Source organism: Coturnix japonica, chromosome 1 (genome assembly GCF_001577835.2).
Source record: "Coturnix japonica isolate 7356 chromosome 1, Coturnix japonica 2.1, whole genome shotgun sequence".
Lineage (NCBI taxonomy): Eukaryota > Metazoa > Chordata > Aves > Galliformes > Phasianidae > Coturnix > Coturnix japonica.
The window spans coordinates 163,481,341-163,501,631 of record NC_029516.1 but is presented as its reverse complement, the minus strand read 5'-3'; the positions used below and the strand labels follow the sequence as shown (position 1 = coordinate 163,501,631).

The 20,291-nt window shown below is 40.5% G+C and overlaps 1 protein-coding gene across 3 annotated transcripts; it reads left to right on the top strand.

Moving 5' to 3' along the window:
• The first annotated feature begins 1,351 nt into the window (after positions 1–1,351).
• CFAP300 (cilia and flagella associated protein 300) lies at positions 1,352–20,233 on the top strand. 3 transcript variants are annotated; one of them, XM_032442187.1, is made up of 7 exons: positions 1,352–1,803; positions 2,452–2,533; positions 4,487–4,559; positions 8,686–8,852; positions 11,103–11,275; positions 15,710–15,776; positions 19,874–20,233. In XM_032442187.1, the coding sequence occupies exons 1-7, from the start codon at positions 1,799–1,801 to the stop codon at positions 19,997–19,999; spliced, it is 693 nt and encodes a 230-aa protein (XP_032298078.1). In that variant the 5' UTR covers positions 1,352–1,798; the 3' UTR covers positions 20,000–20,233. The 3 variants fall into 3 exon arrangements, with proteins under 3 accessions (XP_032298078.1, XP_015707748.1, XP_032298077.1); XM_015852262.2 differs by having other exon boundaries at positions 1,352–2,143; XM_032442186.1 differs by lacking the exon at positions 19,874–20,233 and adding an exon at positions 18,595–19,028 and having other exon boundaries at positions 1,352–2,143.
• The last annotated feature ends 58 nt before the right edge of the window (positions 20,234–20,291 follow it).

The window sequence follows — 20,291 nt, the reverse complement described above, 5'->3', positions numbered from 1 at the left end:
AGGAGGGCGGATTCTCTGCAATTAGATTTTTGTTTGCCGTGGCAAAGCTCATTTGTTTGCTCGCTTTTTTTTTTTTTTTTTTTTTAGGGCCATAAAACACTTCAAAATCATGTGCAAGTAAATACATGAAAAACGATACTGAAAATAGATCTGACAAAGAATGAGGTACTAGTACTGCTTAATAGAATGCACTTACAGGGCATGATTCTGCAGCAGAAAAACATGACCATAAAATGCTTAACAGCATGAACTTAAAAAAAAATAAGGTTAAACTTTCATGTTTAAAAGAGTACCATGAGAACAAAGGGCACTAGGCCTGATTTGCTATTTTGTGATGTTGTGAATGACGGCACAAGAAAATGAGGTCAGTGTTCATACACTAAGTCCCAGTCTAAGTTTTATTATCATGAACTGCTTAAAATTAGCAGTGTTCAAGTATAGATCTGCAACAGGCAGACTGTATAATATTAAAGGCATTAATTTCATAGTATGGATCGTCCTGCCTTGATCCTCCTGAGCCAGTCCTCAAGTCCTAACTCATTTCCTTACTCCTGAATCATGAAAGCAGTTGAACGCTCTTGATTTCAGTGAGATTTAAGCATACATCATTGTTTTAGAACAATTTAAGTGTACATTTGTTGATTCAGCAGAGAAATCAGAGAAAATCCAGACCAAAACCAGGCAATATTTTTTCCTTTTTTTCTGTCCTCCCCATTCCCTCCTCCTCTCCTCTCCTCTCCTCTCCTCTCCTCTCTCTCCTCGTCCTCTTCCTCTCCTCTCCTCTCCTTCCTCTCCTCTCCTCTCTCTCCTCTCTCCTCCCTCTCCTCTCCTCTCCTCTCCTCTCCTCTCCTCTCCTCTCCTCTCCCTCGTCTCCATTCTTTTCTCCTTCTTTTCCCCCTTTCCTTTTATTTCTTCTTCTTTTATTTTTATTTTTTCCATTTTATTTCTTTCTCCATTTCCTTTTCCCTCTTTTTTTTTTTGTTTTTTTTTTTTTTTTTTTTTCTTTTCTTTTTTTTTTTTTTGTACCCCATTTATGAGTCTACACATCTTGAAGCTGACAATGCATGTGTTTGGTCACTGTTGCTACACATCACTCCCTGCCCAAACCAGTTCTTTCACTTGAGCTGTTTAATCTGTGGCTAGTAATATTAGTAGCAGGAGGAATTTACCAGAAGGGGTAGCGCTGGAGTAGGTGGAGACATGACGAGATTAAGGTTATAATTATTTGTTACAGGTGTCACCTTTTCTATTTGCACCTAAGTACCAAGCAGGAAGGCACACTGTTTGTTCTGTCCGTGACAAAATGTTTGTTTAAATGCTAGAGTTTAATCCATGGGATGTCTTTCAGTGGTCAGTGCCCTCAGCTTTATCTCTGTTCTCCACTCTGGTCTTCGTGAGAGCTGTAACTGCTGCTGAGGTTCTTAGTTACCAAAGCAGCACATCCATGGGGAAATGACGGCCTGGGGGAGATCTCCAGCAAAGCAACAGCTGGTTTTGGAGCGGGGTGGATTGACAGAGGGTGTAGCAGAAGATGTGTATGATGACCCTCCAGCTCTCGCTGGTGTCCCCACACAAGGGCAGGAAATCCCCCACATCTTCCGTGTGTCTCTGCTTTAAAAATTACTTCCTTCAGTAACAACGTCCTGCCCTTCAATTTCCCACTGGGAAAAGCCGGGTAGCACGTCCTGCCGTCTCTGAGATGGCTCAACTCTGGGAAGTGAAGAAGCTCTGATTCACCGCCGCCTCATCATTCCCAACTGAGGGCGTTCCTTCCTTCGCTCTGCAGTGTCCTGCCGGGATGATGTGGGTTCAGTCAGCCGCGGGGGTCCCACTCGGAGCCTGAGCTTTCCTGGTTCATAGATAGGAGTAGAGAGGGAGGATTTATATTGACAACTGAGGGAAATCCCGTCAGGAGGAGGGCGGGCAGGCGCTGCGGAACGCTCGTGACGGGGCCGAGCCCCGCGGCGGGAGAGGGCGGCAGCGCACCCCGAGCGGCGCCGTCCCCACGGCAACCGCCTCAGCGCCGTTAAACGATGTCGGCCGGGGAGCCGCGGGCTGCGGCGGGGTTCGCGTTCCGACCCCTGCCCCAGAAAACCTTCCCCTGCCTACAGGACAGGGACATCCAGGAGCGGCTGCTCAAATGGTGGGAGGGGGGAGGCCCGCGGGGCCCCGGGACGGGCAGGGAGGTGGGGAGAGGTGGGGGAGCCGCCAGCGGCGCAGGGGGCTGCAGCCGCTTCAGGCTGAGGCGAAGGGCGCTTGTCAGCGGGCGCTGTGCCGGCCCTGCCCTCAGAGGAGCGGGGGGTGTAAGTGAAGGCGGAAAGGGCAGAGGAAAAGCAGAGTCCGATCTGTGCGCTGAGCTCCGAGTGTGTGACGTGCCCGGACAAGCTTGCACCGCGTGTAAACATCCAGTGTGTGTGTGCGCGATGTTGCTGCTCATTTTTTCCATTTCAGGTCAATGCAAGGCAGTATCGCAGCACAAGCGTTCAGCTTCGACCAGCAGTTTAAGCCCTATCAAAAGGATGAGTTCGTTATGGTAGTCTTAAGTTCTTTGTATCTTAAACACTCTTTATTCTCCCCCTTTGAAATTATACCTGTTGGAAGCCGACGTGGTGGGAAGTTCTGGAGTGATGTTACTGCTCCCTGCCTGCTCGCTTTCCCCTTGAAAGCAGGTGATGGAGCTGCTGTGCCCCAAGTCTTGTTCTGTGGGCTAAAACTGTGCTGTTCTCTGAACATATTTCAGTCTGTCCTCATGTTACTCTGTTCTAAAGTGGAACACTTTAGTCATTCCAGCCTTGCAGTGGCAATCTGAATTGGATGCTGGTTTTAGCCACCGCACTTCAAGTTGGGAAATCTGCCTGAGGTCTGACTTTACACGGCTTACGTGCAGTTTGTCCCTCAGCTCACAGCTGTGACTGCTTTGCACTGGTAAATACACAGTGCAGTCAGGCATGTGTATGTACCACATGTCTGAAAATCGAAAGGTTTTTAAATTAACTGGATACTTTTGCTTACGGTAGATTTGTGGGCACTCAGCTTTCTGAGACTCAGTTATTTGTATGATCTTGACTAGTCTGCAAATCTGTTCATCCGGTTGGGAGTAGAAAAAAACAATCACAGAATGGCTTGTGTTAGAAGGGACATTGAAGATCATCTTGCTCTAATCCCCTGCTATGGGCTGGTTGCCCCCTACCAGCCGAGGCTGCCCAGAGCTCCATCCAACCTGGCCTTGAACACTTCCAGGGATGGGGCAGCACAGCTCTCTGGGCACTCTGTGCCAGGGCCTCACTGCCCTCTGCCTGACATCTACCCAAATCATCATCTGTGACTTTAAAAACAACATGGTTTTTATTTTATTATTATTTTTTTTTAAACCTTGTTGACTTTGAAACTTTTTAATCAGTTTATGTCTACTTTATATTACCATCCTCATTGAATAATTGGGCCTCTTGGTATTTTAAAGGAATTCATGAGGAGATACACTAATATTTCATCTCCCACTGAAAAACATTGCAAATAATTGAAGCTTACCAAGTCTGCATTTAGGTTTTCAACACTTGTCTCTTCTGATTTAAAAATTTAAGAGTTTCTCTAAGAAATGATGAATTCTCAGTAGCTGTCAATTAACTGAGAACGAAGAGACCACTATTTTACATAGTCTGATCTCTCTGTGTCCCAGAGAGATGATAAAGAGATTTGATGATATGGAGACTGAAAAATCCATCATTTTCTGTAGCAGTTTGTCAGTGATTTTTCACTCTGGTTGTGAGCATATGCATAACTTTAGGTTTTCCTAATTGACTTATCTATCATTTCAACTTGTCATTTTTCCTTTTTTATTGATATGAATTAGTAAGATGCAATACTTCAAATCTCACCATTGGATGTATTTTTCCACCCCTTCAATAACATACTTATTCATTTTGTATCTGTTGAATCATTTCTGTCTATGCCTCAACGAGCTTCAACTTTATTTACAAAAAGTAAATTCTGTCATTTCATTTTTTTTTTTTATAATCTCAAAAGCATTTCATGCAGATGTTGAAATCTTTTATCCCTTCTTCCTTTTGCTGAACTTCCAAGGATTTCTTTAATCCTGTTTGTCTGTTATTGGACTGTAAATCCTTTATGTCAGATCTTCATATTACTTATTATTTAGCAGAAGGTTGTTAGAGTTAGCGTACTATGGTTAGGCTGTGGTCAGACTTGATCTTCGAGGTCTTTTCCAACCTGAGTAATTCTATGATTCTATAATTCTGTGATATAGATGTTAGTGAGGATGTCTTGCATATATAGTGGACTTGAGCTACACGAAGTTACAGGAACATGTATTTGGTGGAATGGTATTCAGCATCCAAACTGGAAGATCATACAGCATGTACTTACTAATTGGATCCTTGCAATTTGTTTTGAAAGTATCTATGGCACTATATATGATGATTTCATGTTTGATTAAGTTAACACTTACTCTCTTATTTGAATATTTTAGGCCTTTTTTAATGATCAGAATGTGATCTCCAATTTAAAGATGCTCTCAGCTTCAGGACACTGGACTGCATTGGGTAAATTTAGAATAAATCTGTTAAAAATGTATGTGTTGCAATGATTTTCTTCTTGTTTACCATTTTGTTATGCCAATTCATATATCTGTATATTTGTCTGATTGAGAAAACAAGCTACTACAGCTATTTTTGCTCAGTTCAACTGATCATGTATCCAGACACAATCAACTTCTTGTTCATTTGAGCAAGCTGAATTATTGTTATACCTTATTTGGGGACAATATTTCAAGAAAGACAGTTGTAGATAGATGCAGCCACTTAATTTAGGACTTTAGGTTATGGTTCTGTTATGAATTTAAGCTGAGGGAACAGAAGATTAGATAGTGTACTTAGACAAGCTCAGGGCTCTCTGTCCATACAATAAAAGTTATCTAGGCACAGAAGGAGATCCCTGCGATAGGTTACAGTAGTTGCAATTGTGGCATAAGATTGACTTCTTATTTGTTACCATATCATTATATACTTATAACACTTGATTACGTCTCTAGATGTAGGTGAGACTCTAAAGGAGAAAGTCCAGAAGCAAATAGCATGTAATTTTATGGCAGCACTTGAAATTGCATTTTTGATTATGTAAATGAGTAATAAAATGTCATGGAAACTGCATACGATAACATAATGGGATTTCTTATGCAATGTGAGCTCTGCTATCTCCAGAGTGATTCTCTTTAATAGGAGTATTTTGGAAGGGAATTGTGTGAAGTCCTTCATTCTTGTGGCTTGTCTGCAAATAATTTACTGTGTGTAAATATCTCACAGGGCACTGGGAATTTTCTGACTTTTCCATTTTGTCTCTCTGGATTTGGCATATAGGTTTTCCCCACTACATACATTAAAACAATTAAATTACATAAGAAGTAGGGGGAAAAAAAAATCCCACACTCCTATTCAGTTACCTCCTTTTCACTCTGTCAGGCAAAAAGATGACAGGTATGTTTCAAAGCATGGGTAAATCTTTTCCTGCTTTGGACAAGGATCTTTTTAGACTATCAGTCAAGCCTACGACTTGCCTGTAGTGGAGGTCAGTAGGTTACATACCTCATGTTAAGAGCAGAGGGTCACTTCCCAACTATCCCAGCATAACTCTTGATTCTGCTCAACCGTCCTCTGTACACAAGTGATGCATTTTGTTCTGAGGGCTGGAAGAGTTCCCTTTTTAAATCCTGAACAGCTGGTATACCCCATTTGCTCCTAAAGATCCATCTTCCCTTTCTTTGCCTATTTTTGGTGAGGAATGTTGGCACATTTTTCTATACTTAGTCTTCATGTGCATTTTTTTGGAAATATAGAAGAATTCACTCAGAGTAGCAGGAGGTACAAAACCGTCTGGTGTTTCTCCTTCAGACGCTCCCGTATGTTAATCCAGATACACAGCTTACTGCCCAGGATGGAGTACCTTTGTAAAAAGGTTCCTGTTCTTGAATGAAAGGCGAGAAATTGGATTCCATTGCTTTATGGAAAACCTGAAGAAAATGATATAATATAGGTTGATTCTAACATTATGTTTAGTCTTGCAAACAAAACAGTGAGATTTCATTGCAGGGGATGATACATCATGTAAGTGGGCTTTAGGCTGGTTCTTAGCAACCTCCCCCTTCTCCCCAGCATGAGCTTGGGCTGCAGCTATTTATAGACTCGTGGAAAGAATGTCAGCTTTCTATAAAACATCAATATAATGTTACTTTACAAGGGAGGTTTGTTTTTTTTTTCATAATCCTTTTGCATTTTTCAGGCTGCTGTCCCCTGTTACCTTCTCAATGAGAATGTATTTGCTTTATGAATTCAGTGCTTATGGTTTCACTTTCATATTTATCTCCACCTCTTATCTGTTACTTGTACTATTTCCTTTCTCTAAGACATGTCTCTAAAAGATCCTAATCGCTTTTATTTTGTTGTCCAATCCCAGTTTATTTCCCCTTTCTGCTGCTTTTTGTCCTCACCTTTATTTTATCAGACCTTAATATTCTCAGTCTCCATCTGTTAGATCAAATGGTGGTGTAATATATGGGCTCCCTGGGGAGAGCAAAGCATCCCTCTCTCATCAGCTCCTTTACATGTTGGGATTCCCAGTAGAATCCCACAGTAATATTTTTCTCAATGACATTTTAGGTAAACAGTGCACGGGTTTATTCTCTTTTATTTCTTCTGATTACATATACTTTGTCATCTCTTCACACCATGCTCCTCTGCCTGTGTGGTAGGGATGCTTTTTTCCTTTCTTTCTGACTTTAGCAGTGAGCCTCATAGTTCTTCATGTGCTTTAAGCTCCCTTCATCTCTTACTCTCATATTTCTAATCTAGAAGCAGCTCGAGAAACAAGTTTGATGCATTCCAACTTACATATTACTGACTCTCGTATTTTTAAATAGCTTCAGTGAAAATGAAATAGTGGTTTTTCTTTTGGCACACTACTGCCCTTGCACCTGTCAGCAGTCTGAGGGAGGCGAGGCTGTATCTGCTTAAGCTCAATTAACACTTGAAAAGTTATCTTCAAAGGGATAGGGATACTTTCTTTTTTCTTGTAAGTCAAAATTCAGTATTGCCTAAGAAAGGCTGAGCTGTGATATGAACTTGAAGCTCTAATGATTTCTGTCTTTGGAACTGGGTTTAGTAATCTGAGAGGCCATCTTAAATCAGTATTTTTTAGTCTGCTGCTACAGGTTTTCATTTACAAAGATTCTACATGACATTTGAACCTACAGAACCTATATATTGTCAAGCTGCACTTTTTGCTTTTGAAGTACCATCTTTTTGTTACTGAGTACTGAACTTGCATTATGTATTTTCTATATCAGCTGTTCTGTAAGTTGGAAGTTGCACAAGGTTCCCTTGTATGAATCTTTTTTAAATATTGGAGGGTTTCTAAATATGTTTCATCTGGGGTTTATCTCCCCTATGCCATGTGACATGTTCATTTAGAAGTACATTGGTGGCACTTTATAGATGTTCCGGAACTAAGAAGTTTTACTTCAGTACTTCTCAAGACATTTCTTCCTATTTTATTGCTCACTTTTATAGCACTGTAAAACTGGTTACTCTTTTCCAGGAAATTCTGAATCTCCAGGTTCAAATTTCAAGTCTCAGATGGAGAACAGGGGCTGCCAATGCATTAAAACTTTTCCATTTGCAGTTTAATTTCTGAACTACTGAATAGGACACAAACTTTCTCCCTTTCCCCAAATACAAAAGCCCATAATAGCCCAGTTTCTTATACTTTGAGCTGAATAACTCAGAAAATGTAAGGTGTCTCCTTTTTTCAAGTCGTTTGACATCTGATTTTTATTAATCTTGAATCGGTTTTTGATTCTTACGTATTTACAAAACAATTTCTATGTTAGAGGCTGATTTAGCTCATTTTATATCACAGAATTACATTTCTATTCCAGTGGAAGTAATCCAAAGCACTAGAAGTTAGAGGAGCCTGTGGGTTGGAACTTAGTGAAAATGAATAGATTGAAGAAAAAAGCCTTTTTCTCCCCTTAGCTTATGAGGCCTTAAGTTGTGCTTTTTCTATCTTGTGGTTTCAGTTATTTAAATTGATTTGAGAGTTTCTATGTGGGCAGCTAAGAGAATGTCCAAAACATTTGTTGTTTTTTATTAACAAAAGGTACCTTTTTTTCATACCATATCTGTAGATGTGAAGCTAAGCAATTGAACACCAAGCTTTTCACTATAACTCACTTTCTCTACATCATATTGGCCAAGTAAATTAATTGTAAAATTTCATTCAATTTTTTTTTGTTATTGTTTTTTGTTTTGTTTGGTTTTTTTTTTTTTTTTTTGTTTTTTGTTTTTTGTTTTTTAGCTTAAATAAACACATTTTCAAGCCATCAGCACCTCTCTAATAGTTTTTCTTAGTGTGGGTTGGTTAGGTAGGAGGGATTATCTGGGTTTATAAATCAAAATGCTGATCTGAATTCACCTATGAATAATTTCTATGTGTAATATCTGGGAGAAATCTCAAGGAAATGTAAAGGGAAGAGAAATGTTCGGTTATGCTACATGTGCAGAGTGGGATCAGAATGAAGTGATGTATGGTCTTAGAGGCATTACAGTTCATAGAACCCCTCTCTTTTTTTTAGTTTATCACAAAAGGCTTCAAGTGAATCTTTCCTTTCTATTCCAGATACCAAAGTGACAAAAATTGAAGCTACGTTAGTGCCCTGTACACAGACCTCCATGTCATTTTTTGATCGGCTCTACACTGAAGGAGTTGTTAGAGAAAGTGGAATCATTGTGAAATGTTATGATGAATATTATGATGATATCCCCATCTCTGATGAATTAAGGAAGGTCAGTAGTGCAGCTGTGATTCTGTTAGGTACTGAAGGACATATTTTCAGGGTTGGTTTTTTTTTGTTTTTTTGTTTGTTTGTTTGTTTGTTTGTTGTTGTTTTTTTTCTGGTGATACCTTTGAAGATGAAAATGGGAATCAGTACCATGTGATAGAAATGACTGAGGCACTACAGTAACTGAGTGTGTCAAGACATGTGGCTGTTTTCCATTTGGGCCCCCTTCCCTTTTTAAATGAGAGAAAAAGATAAAAACAATTTCTACCCACACTTTTAACAAGCAGTCACTGTTCGGGTGTCTGGAGAAATCCAGATGCTCTTTGTCCCAGATGGGGAAGACAGGTAATGCCAAGGGAAGAGTACCATGATGTCCAGACCTGCAGATTCACCCAATTGTCCATCCAGTTAATGAAACTGAAGGCACTTGATAGCTACATTCTGAAGCATTCCTGGCTAGGAATGCTGACCATATCATATGTGAAGGTATTTAAGGGCAAGTATCATGATATTATGAGCTGAAACAGAGGAGAGAAAACTAAGAAAAGGAAAATGACTTTGTAGTGTAATACCAGAAAAGGATCAAGTGTATCTCCTGAACAGGCCTGCAAGGTAAAAATTCTTTCTGTCACATTCCAATGGAGGTGTTAGAGAGCAGATGATTCTGAAAAAGAATCTAAGAGTGTCACGATCTTAACATATGTCTTCACTGTGTTTCTTCTGACTTCGTAAGCTAAAACACATTTTTATTACTTATGTTTGTTTAGCATTAGCAAGGCATAGTGTGGGAGAACTGGATTTTGCTCTTCCTTGTATATATAATCAACTTAAGTACTTAATAATTATAGAGTTGCACTCATTTGCACTTGGCAAATCCTTTGAAGACGATATATTTGAACCAGTGACACTGGTTACAGGATGTGACCTGAAATACTGGTCTGTCTTGTAAAGTTCTGGGAAAAGAAGAGATCTCAAGCTCAGGTTTGAATTTCAGTTATGGTTTGTAGCCTAGGAGCTCAAAATACTTTCTATTTTACTTATAAGTTGGGTGTGTATGAAATGTTTTCTGAAAATTAAGTATTTTTGATGTAATAAAGTTAGAGGCGACATTTAAAATAAGTAATTGGAGTTTTGGTCTCTTTTCACTTTCCTTCCCTTGGAAGAAATCCACGTGGCTGCTTTTGTAAGTTGAAAGATTTGTGTTAACAATCTTCTAACAAGAAATGATGACTCCTCCTCGTAAGACTTAAGATGGCAGAAATAATTAAGAGTCAAAATCTTCCATGACCAACCTCAAAGCCTCAGGCTAAATTAGTCAGCACTCCAGGATGGTAGACTGTAGGGGGCAGCAAGTTGTCTGGTGTCCTGTTGTCAGAAGGTGGCCATCAGCTGCAAAACTTCATGTTTCGTTCCTATCCGCCATGTCTTCTTTTGGTTCAGCCAAGAAGGGGATTGCAGTTGCTGTCCTGGCCCTTTTTTACTCAGATATGCAATGATGTTGTAAAGAGGGCTGCACAGCACTGAGCTCAAATCTATCTTAGACCTGTTTGCCTGCATCTATGCTGGTATTTGCAGTTTGGCTGATGTGACTCAACTATTAGTCGTGTTGTTATGGTTCCTGTCCAACCTTACAGCCGGCAGTGTTGGGACTAATATTGCAAGACCTTCTGTGTTCACATAATATTGGAGCAGCAGGCAGGTGAGACACATGGAAACAGCTGGATGGCATGTCTTGCTTATCTGCACTACAGATTAACGCTCACTGGAGTTGGCAGTAAAGAATGGTGTGAATTTCAGTGATCTCCTCTGGGATTCCTCTAGGAATGTGAGCTAACTGTGTAAGTTTAGAGGCGAAAAGCAAATGTGGTCAAGACTACCAAAGGCAAACTAATAGGCAATGATCTACTGACAAAACATAGCCACATTATTTTCAGATTGTTTTATTTGCATGGTGAGCACTTAACCCGTGTATTACAGAACTCCTGAAGGATCTTCCATTATAACTCGTGAGCACAAATTTGAAAATCTGTACTTCTCCTTTTTATTGTATCTATAAATTTTAAACATAATTGGAAGAAGGGTTTAGAGAAAAGCACTTACTTCCATCCCTAGCTCATATATTTTCTATGAACACAAAGTCTGCATGACATACAGCAAAGTAGCTGTACTGTTTAAATACTTCATCTCAAATAAGGTTTGTTTGTTTGTTTGTTTTGTCTATTTTACTTCTTTTGTTATGTCCTTGTTCCATAAGGTCTTGCTTCTGGAAGATTCAGACCATTATGACATATTTAGTGAGTCAGACCGCAAGGAATTTCTCTTCTGTCTTTTTAAACATCTTTGTATTGGAGGAGCTCTTTGCCAGTTTGAAGATGAACTTGGCCCGTACTTAGAAACTACAAAGGCTTTATATAAAGACTTGGTGAGGTGAGTGTTTTCACTTTTATACTGCTGTGTATGCGTGTGCTGTGCATAGATACTTTGTGTCAATTATCTGTGCATTTCTGCTTTAAAAATAGGGCTGTTATTTAATAAATCTGTAAGCTTATTTATGTTCAACTATTAAAGTACTCTATAACAATGGTAGTAGCCATTGATAATACTACTACAATTTTATACTATATTCTTATTCTGTATTTTACTACTCTTAAGAAATTTTGGTGGGACATGAAGAACAATGTGAACCTGAGCAATGGAAACCAATTGCAGACCTCTGAAATGTGAGATAGTGTCTATGTTACTAGAGTTATTGTGCTTTGTAATGTACTGGAATGAACCATACAGAGACTTCAAATCACTTAGAGTGGGATTTCTTTTCTATTCAGCTGTATTTGGAATGGTCTGAATATCAACTGTTCTTTCATCTCCTACACATGCACATTAGAAAAAAAAGTGTGTAAGTTATTCATGGTTAGATCTGTTCTTAAAACACTTTTAATTAAACGAGAGTAAAATCTTTCTATCTGAACAAATTTGAGAAGATTAGAGCCAATGACTCTTAGACACCTGAATATCTCTTGACTCAGACCAAGCCAGTCACTTTCTTGCTGATTTCTCACTGCCAGTGGACTGGTATTCACTCTGCTTACCAGTTGAAAAAGCCAGTCGCAATAACTGAATCTTGCTCCTCTGATATTAAGTTCTCTGTCAATCTAATCAGAGAAGCTTTCAATCTTGACATTTCCGATCTTCTCTCAGTCACAGTCACATTTATCTCTTCCTTTCCTTCATTTCATCCTGCCCATAGTTTATCCAGAATGTGAAGTTGTTTTTGCTGTTATTACTATCTTATTAAGAGACAAAAAGCCATTGAAAGGGTAAGTAATGCGGCTTTGAAGAGGTATGCTCGTACACCAGTTTTGACTGAATTGATTTCTAATTTCCAGTCTGTGCTGTACACTGGTTTTTACTTCATTTTTTGCACAAATAATGCCACACAGTAAAGCAATTTAAATTACTTCCTTATGATCTCTCTAGTTTCAAAAAACAACAGTTCACAACAGCAGCGTTCTCTTAAATTCTTTAACTAAATTGCTCATGTTCAAACTTCTGTCAAAGCCCATCTATTTTTAAATCCTTCTTTTCTAGACATCTACCCTCTGCCTGCTTCTGTTGCATCCTGAATTGCAGCCTTATTAGATAAATTCTACTCTTTGTAATATGATACTGAAAGCTTATCGTGGCGTTAAGAAATCCTACAGACTGTATCTTTTTGAATTATTTTTGTCTTTACGGCTCCTGGGCTTAGTAGAAAACAAATGGACAGTACAGTAATTACTGGCTGTTAGGGGATGTGTGTTGAAACACTGGTTGGCACAGATGACCTTAGTCGAATTGTGGTATAGCTGTAGACGCATACTCACTGGTGTTTGGTCCCTCAACAGTTTTTCTTAAGGGAAAGAGCCTTGATATGGAGAGTTCCACAGAAGTGTAACTCCTGCAGGATCAGCAGAGTGGCGGACCTGTTATGAGGCTTTACCACTTCTTTTTCGTACAGTTTCTTCTGGTTGCTCCTGAGTTCTTTCAAAAATAATGTCAGCTCAAAATAATGTCAGCAGCTTTGACATTTTGTTTTCCTAAAGCATTTACAGGTATACGGTCTTATTATGATAGAATTTGATAATCTTTTGAAATTAACTGCTCTAGGTAATTGACAAGCCCAGCTAAGAAGTTTCAAATGAAAGTATTAAATGAGAGGTTTCCTACTTTGTAAAAAGATACATTATTTCTCAGTGAATTTATTCACAGTTTGATTGATGCAAACGCAGCAATAATTAGCCTGTGACCAACTGAAATCCATCCGGATTTTCAGCCTGTCACGTTTTGTGTAACCTGAAAATATTAAAAATAGTTGTAGCATGTTTGTTTTAGCTAATTCATTTACATGACAGAAGTGCTGTAATAAGAACATAATCTATTAAACTTTGCGATCTTCTGAATTGATAAATCTTGGCAACCGCTGTAGTATCTTGCCATTATTGTTCTCTGTATTCCTCTGTGTCATCTCCACGTCCTTTCCCCTGTGATAAATGAATTTATGTGAAGCATTGGGTTGTTTAATGTTTGGAAAGCCTAATAAAACATTGCTGGTGAGTAGGGGGAGAATGTAATTAGAACTCAAGGTGAACTGATCCACGATGAGAAAGTTTGCTCATCATAACCAGAGGATAGATGCACATTAAAATGATGAAGGAATTTCCATATTTGATTAATGATTTAGGAGTTACCAGTCTGGAAGAACAAAGTGGATATTGAGACAATGTTTTAATGGAAATACTGTTCTTTTTGAGAAGAGGTTTTTTTTTCTAAAACCTTTTAGGGAAAAAAAAAACAAAACAAACAAACCAGTAACCCCCACACAACGATACTCATCAGAGGGAACATCCTGGTTTCTTTCTAGCCATCAAGAGCAGAATCTCATCTGATTTTGGCAGTTATGTTACTTTGCTCTAAAGATTAACCAAAGCACTAGAGATAAACATGACTTACAGGAAGCTAAGCACATGGGGAGGATTTCTCCAGGTGATGGAATAAATAAGATTTACTCTCCATCACCCTTTGCTTTGGTATCCTATATATAACATAAAATTTAAGAAACCTAAAAGTTTTCAGATAGAAGAAAATGAAGCCAGAGTAACCTAAGAACAACAGTAGTTTTTGAGGTTGGATATATGTCAGAAGTTGCTGTCCCCCCACCTGCTATACCTTGGTCAGAAACTTGTCACCCTTTCAGCAGGCACAGAGCTGCAGTTTACAGCCCAGTATGTAAGCATAAACTGACATCCATGTTAGTTTATCTTAATATGCTGGTCTGTAAACTGCAGTGGTTCAGAGGCTGAGTCACGAACCAGTTGAGCTGTCCCTGCTGGGAAGACAGTAATCTCTCGAGGGGCGGTAAGGCAGACAACTGGGGCCAGTACCAGTTTCAGCACTGTTGTCTTAATCCAGTGTTGAGTGTATCAACATGTGAGTTACAGCAAAAAATTCTGAGAAAGCCTCGTTACTGACTCACCACAGGAAAGATCTGCTTCATAGTACAGAGTTAGTTCCTCCATGACTATCATTACTTTTCAGATGAAATCAGTTCAAGTCATTTTTTAATTGGTTAAAAAAATAACGTGGGTTGGGTTTTGTTTGTTCTTATAAAAAGCAGCTTTGTGAAAGCAGTGGTAACAGGGGACTGCTGTCATAGCTTGGAGCTGGTTAGGTGGACAACTGTGCTGCGTTTAACACACCCTCTTTCTGTGGGGAGGGCTGTGTTGTGACCTTTCCCAGGAGCTGAACCTGTTCATGACAAGGCAGATTCTCAGCAGATTCTGGGAACTGTATAAATGTGGAATCTGTAAGGGCTCAACTAATCCACGGCGAGTCAATTTAAACAGCAATCTGTGCAATCAGGTAAACTGATAGAAGTTACGTGAGGTACCTGAAAAGAAATACGAGTGTCACTTAAGGAAGGCCTGAAGAAAAGTAAAACATCTTAAGATATCTCAGTTTAAAATACATTACTGAGGTAATTGGCCACTCTGCAATAACATCCTAGTGTTGGTAATACAGCAATTAGTAATAATGTCTTGGTGCTGGTGATGGGAGAAATGTCAGACTTCACAACACATCTGGACTGTAAAAATTCAGAAAAAAAAAAAAGCCATCCTAATTTGCCTAGCTGTCCATATATGCAACATTCTAAAGGATTAAAAGTGAATGTTAAACAAATATATATTAATTAAAAATAACTTTAAGTTTGCATTTCTTTATGAATTCTGCTGCTGCTTCTTAGAGTGCATGTTGACCACTAAGATGGTGAAGGGCCTGGAGCATCTCCCCTATGAGGAGAGACTTAGGGAACTGGGTCTGTTTAGCCTTGAGAAAAGAAGGCTGAGAGAGGACTTGATCCAGGTTTATAAATACCTGAGGTGTGGGGGGCAAAGTGGTGAGGCCAGACTCTTTTCAGCAGTGTGTGGAGACAGAACAAGGGGAAACGGCCACAAACTGGAGCACAGGAAGTTCTGCATGAATGTGTGCAAGAACTTCTTTATGGTGAGGGTGACAGAGCACTGGAACAGGCTGCCCAGGGGTTGTGGAGTCTCCTCTGGAGATATTCAAGACCCGCCTGGACGCCTACCTGTGTGACATGGTGTAGAGAGCTTGCTTTGGCAGGGGGGTTGGACTTGATGATCTCTAGAGGTCCCTTCCAACCCCTATGATTCTGTGATTCTGTGATCATATGTGAGCAAGGACACGGTGTGTGTATTAAAAATATATTACACAGTGTGTGTGCTAAGAATATATTACCTGAAGGTTTGCAATGATCTGTGATTACTGTCAATATGAAGTACATATAATTCCCTTGTATTTCAGTGTTCAGAAGAATCCTGAAACAAAAGAAATAAGCATTACTTCTACTGTCTTCAGAGTGTCTGCATATGTAAGTATTAATTTTTGGTACAGGACTTTACTGGAAGAAAATGCATAACTTAAAAATATTGAATTTATGTTTACACGTATTACATTTAATGAGTTGTTTTTCCAAAGCTGGGGGTTTTTGTGTGTGTTTTTTTTTTTAATTCATGAGCTCTGTCCCTGAGCTCATCCTGCTTGCACTCTTGAATTTGCACTCTCTTCATCAATAATCACCAGCTCACTAAAAATAGGTTTACTGGATTACAATTTCAGTCATAATAGTCATCCAGAAACTGGTTTATGAAAAGAATATATTTATTTAGGACTGAGTAATTCTATTTTTAGATCTACTTGAGATAGAAATAAGGATTAAGAATCCACTCGTGACTTTGTATGGTTCTGTTTTTAGCTCTGTTTCTAGAGCTGTATGAATAGCCTGTACTGCAACTGTTTCTGTAAAGACTGCAAGGAAATGTAGCGTACAAAAGGGTGAGGGTGGGGAGATGTCTATAACCTCTCTTCCTCTCTGTTGACAAGTCTCACTCCTTTCTGTTTCTCTTGCAAAATCACTACATTTGCCATCACAGCAAAGCTGAGAACTGGTTGCATGTTTACTAGATTCAGCATATCCGTAATTTAATTGTTACTGCTCCAAAGCCTCCTTGAGTAACCAGAATACGTAACCAGATAATGTTCCCACATCCAAAAGAAATAGCTGATGTCATTGCAGACTGCACAAACTTCCCTTTGGCTTACCAATAGCCCGGTTATTCATCTGTGGGTCATCATCTTTTAAGTACTATGTGTAATTCAAAAGGGCTTCTGAAATGTTTGCTAAAAATAGATTATCACAATTTGTCTTCCTACCAGGCTGCAGGCTTTGGTAAAAAAACAATATGATAAAGAAACAAAACCCTGACGATGTGATGTTTCATTAGTTTTTCTCCTATTTGTTTGTCAAATGCACTGATGTGAGCTTTACATACTCCTGTATCTCAGCAGATATTAGGACCAGAGAGAATGGTTTCAAGCTATGGCAGGGGAGGTTCAAGCTGTACATTAGGAAGTATTACTTCTTAGAAAGGATGGTGAGGCACTGGAATGGACTGCCCAGGGAGGTGGTGGAGTCACTGACCATGGGGGTGTTCAAGGAAAGGCAGGATGGCAGGATGCTGTGCTGAGGGACATGGTTTAGTGGGAGCTATTGGTAATAGGTGAACGGTTGGACTGGATGATCTTTTAGGTCTTTTCCAACCTTGGTGATTCTATGATTGGTGATTCTGTGTTTGGATGTTTAAGAGCTTCCATAGCTGTATTTGCTAAACATCCAATATAATGAGCATTAAAGAAAAAAAGAAGAAGAAAAAAAGAGATGCAGCCTTCATCTACATTTTGAAAACCAAGTGGGTGGGCAAAAGAAAATCCAGGATAAATGTAATGCATGATACCCTCCCACAGGGGGAAGTTTGGCTTTTACTGCATATTCTGTAAACTTGTGAGGTGAGAGAGCATTTGGAACAGAAGTCCCAAACAAGATCTGGGCTGTTTGGTGGTTCTGTGATCCCAAACTCCTAACACTGCACATGGAAATTCCAGGCAGGGTACTCACCAGAGCACAATTTCATGTGGGTTTGATGAAAACATTCACTCAACATGACCTATTTCTGCAGTAGATAATTTACAGTTATTTTACCAAATGAACTCAGAATCTGCGCTGTGATCATTTTATTGCTGAGGTAACAACTGACGAGCCATATTCTCTTGGTTTGTATCTGAAAGTAATGGATGTAGCCTCTTAACCTGACATAAAAGAAAGCTGTTCTGCTAAAACTGAGCTGAACGGCAGCCAGGAGGTTGGAAGAATCCAAACTGATCTTTACAAACTGAATTAATAAGTGGACAAATAAATACACTTCATTTGTTTGCAGAAATGCAATCAGGAATGAAGTACTGTATGTGATGTCATCTGACAGCATCGCTTTCCTTTTATTTGGTTTTTACGTTGTGGCCAGTGAGCCCCTCTTTTGGAAACTTGTCTAAAAAAAGAACGCTACTAAAATTGGGTAATACAGAGGTTGAACCAGCTGTCAGCAGTACTGTATGAACATTGTGAGTCATGCCTCCTTTTCAACAAGTCTGTGTCCATAGATACATAACTCGGTCGTGTGATCGTATCAAAAACAGTGATGGAAACTGATGTTGAAAGGAGTATGGCATGGTGAAAAGCGGTTTAGAACAAAGCAGTCGGATCTCAGTGTTTCGGAGTAGTAGGGTGTCGTTATGAATGTCTGTAGATCTGTTTAGCATCAAAACTTTGTAGATCTGCTCATCATCATGGGAGAAATCGCTTTGAATCTTGTGAGCAAGCGCTAACAGCTTTGGTGCTAGCATAGAATGAAACTGTCTTGTGCCTGAAGTATTTGGGTGCAAACTGCCATTTTAGAGCATTCTTTACCTGAACCCCAACTGCAGCAGTGCTGGGAACCAGTGTAATAGATGAAACGATCCCAGTCTGTATCAGTAAATCAGCACTTCAAGTAAAGTAAGATAGTAAGTAGTTTACTATCAGTAAATCAGCACATTGCATGGCTGAACCAAATTGCGGATGGAACTGGGATGACTCTTACCCCATGTACACCCAGCCCACTGCTATAAGGATCGCAGTAACTCTACGTATATTCCAGTGCTGTTGCACGCTAGTCACTTAGGTGCTTTCTCTTGTTGCTTGTTTTAAATAGCTCCCTTACTAAGTAGGGCAAATTTAAGAACTTGATTATTTTCCTCATCCCGGATTTGTTATACTCTGAAATATCATCAGAACTTCATTTGTTCTTTTTCTTCAGTTGATGAGTAAACTTCCAGCGTGCAACTGCTGCCTTCAAACAGTCAAAAATGGAGCAGAGATTGATCAGTTCAGTAAGGGCTGCTGATGGGATCTTCAGTAGCAATGCAAATAAGTGTGACTAGCAGTTGTATCTCAGTGTTGGTGTTCTGAGTTATTTCTGTTCCGTGTGTGAGCCTAGGTCACTTTTGGGTCAAACTCCGAGGCACTGTGATGCCCGATGCTGCTACATCTGAAAGCTTGCTCTCCTTACGGCAATAGGGAATCCAGTATCTGATACATGTGGATCCCCATAAGACATCTATAGCGCTAGGTGTCTGAACCTGAGAGCTATGGCGCCTGTGTGCTGGGCTCTTTAAAAATAGAATGCTATTTTTAGCTGGCGGCATTTGCCTACCATCAGAAAATGCTGCGAATAAACATATCAAATCTCTACCTGTCCTCAACAATGCTTTATGGTGGTGCTTATCTTAATTTAAGATTGATGGTCTTGAACAATCACTCAAAGGAAGGCGTTGCAGTGTATGGCAGCGGTGTCATGCTCTGAAATAATGGGAGCAAAATGGGGGTGTCTGCAACAGTGACTGGATACATTTCACTGAAGGTCCTGGGAGCAGAAATCAGAACCGGAATCTTTTCCTTCTGAGCTGACAGCGATAACCACGGGGACAGGCTGCAGCTTCCCTGATTCCTTGGTCCAAACAAGGTGTTGGGGAGCGGGAGGGAACCACACTGGGAATTCAGAGACAGGATGTGCGAGCTACGGATCTCCTGATCTTTTGGATGCTCGAATTCCGGATTGAATACATCGAAACCCAACCGACAGAAAGAAAAGCAGCCTCCAAACAATCCCCTCAGGCTCCTGTGCTGTGCCGGGCGTTCTGCTGGGGCAGGCCGGGCAGCAGCGGGTGCTGAGCTGAGCTGAGCCCACCGCGCTGCCGGCAGCTGGGGGCGGCCTGCCAGGAGCGGGTTGGGGCGGGGCGTCCATTCTCCTCGCATATTTGTGAGCAGTGGCACAAACTGCCTTCGGTAACAGCTCAGCGCTGCTCGGAGCGCTCCGGAGGGGTTTTCCTTAAACGCCGAGTGAAAAAGAAGCGTTGTTAGAAGGACTTTATGTGTTAATATGCAGCCCGTACCTATTTTATTTGTGTTTTAATGGGACGTGATGGGATCTTTGAGTATTTAATCAGCTGGATTTCAGGCTCCAATCGTGTAATCCTACGCACTGTCCGCTCGGGACACACTCCGCACTAACGCTGCCTCTTTTTCCTTCCCGTCAGGACGGCAGCGGCCTGTGTTACCCATCGCGCTCAGCCCACGCTCAGACCTTCTCGTATCTGCTGCTGGACCCGGCCCGGCGCCACGTGCACACGTTGTACCACCGCTTCGGGGGCGGCGCGCCCTGAGCTCGGCGGGCCGGGCGGGGGCTGCGCGGTGCGGGGCGGTGGGACGGTGGGTACGGAAAGATGTGTGTAACGCCCGTCACACACCCCGTCTTTGGTGCTGTTCTCACGGGGTTGGACTATTCTGATTCTCACGGGGTTGGACTATTGTGATTCTTCTTTTTTTTCCCCAGTTTTGACCCTCCTGATGCTGTTTTCACGAGTTTCGGCCCATTTAATAAAAGTAACTCCTCCAGATGTGTCTGTGCTCGTCCCTTCCCGCTGCTCGGCCGCTGTCCCACCGCCAGGTGAGGCC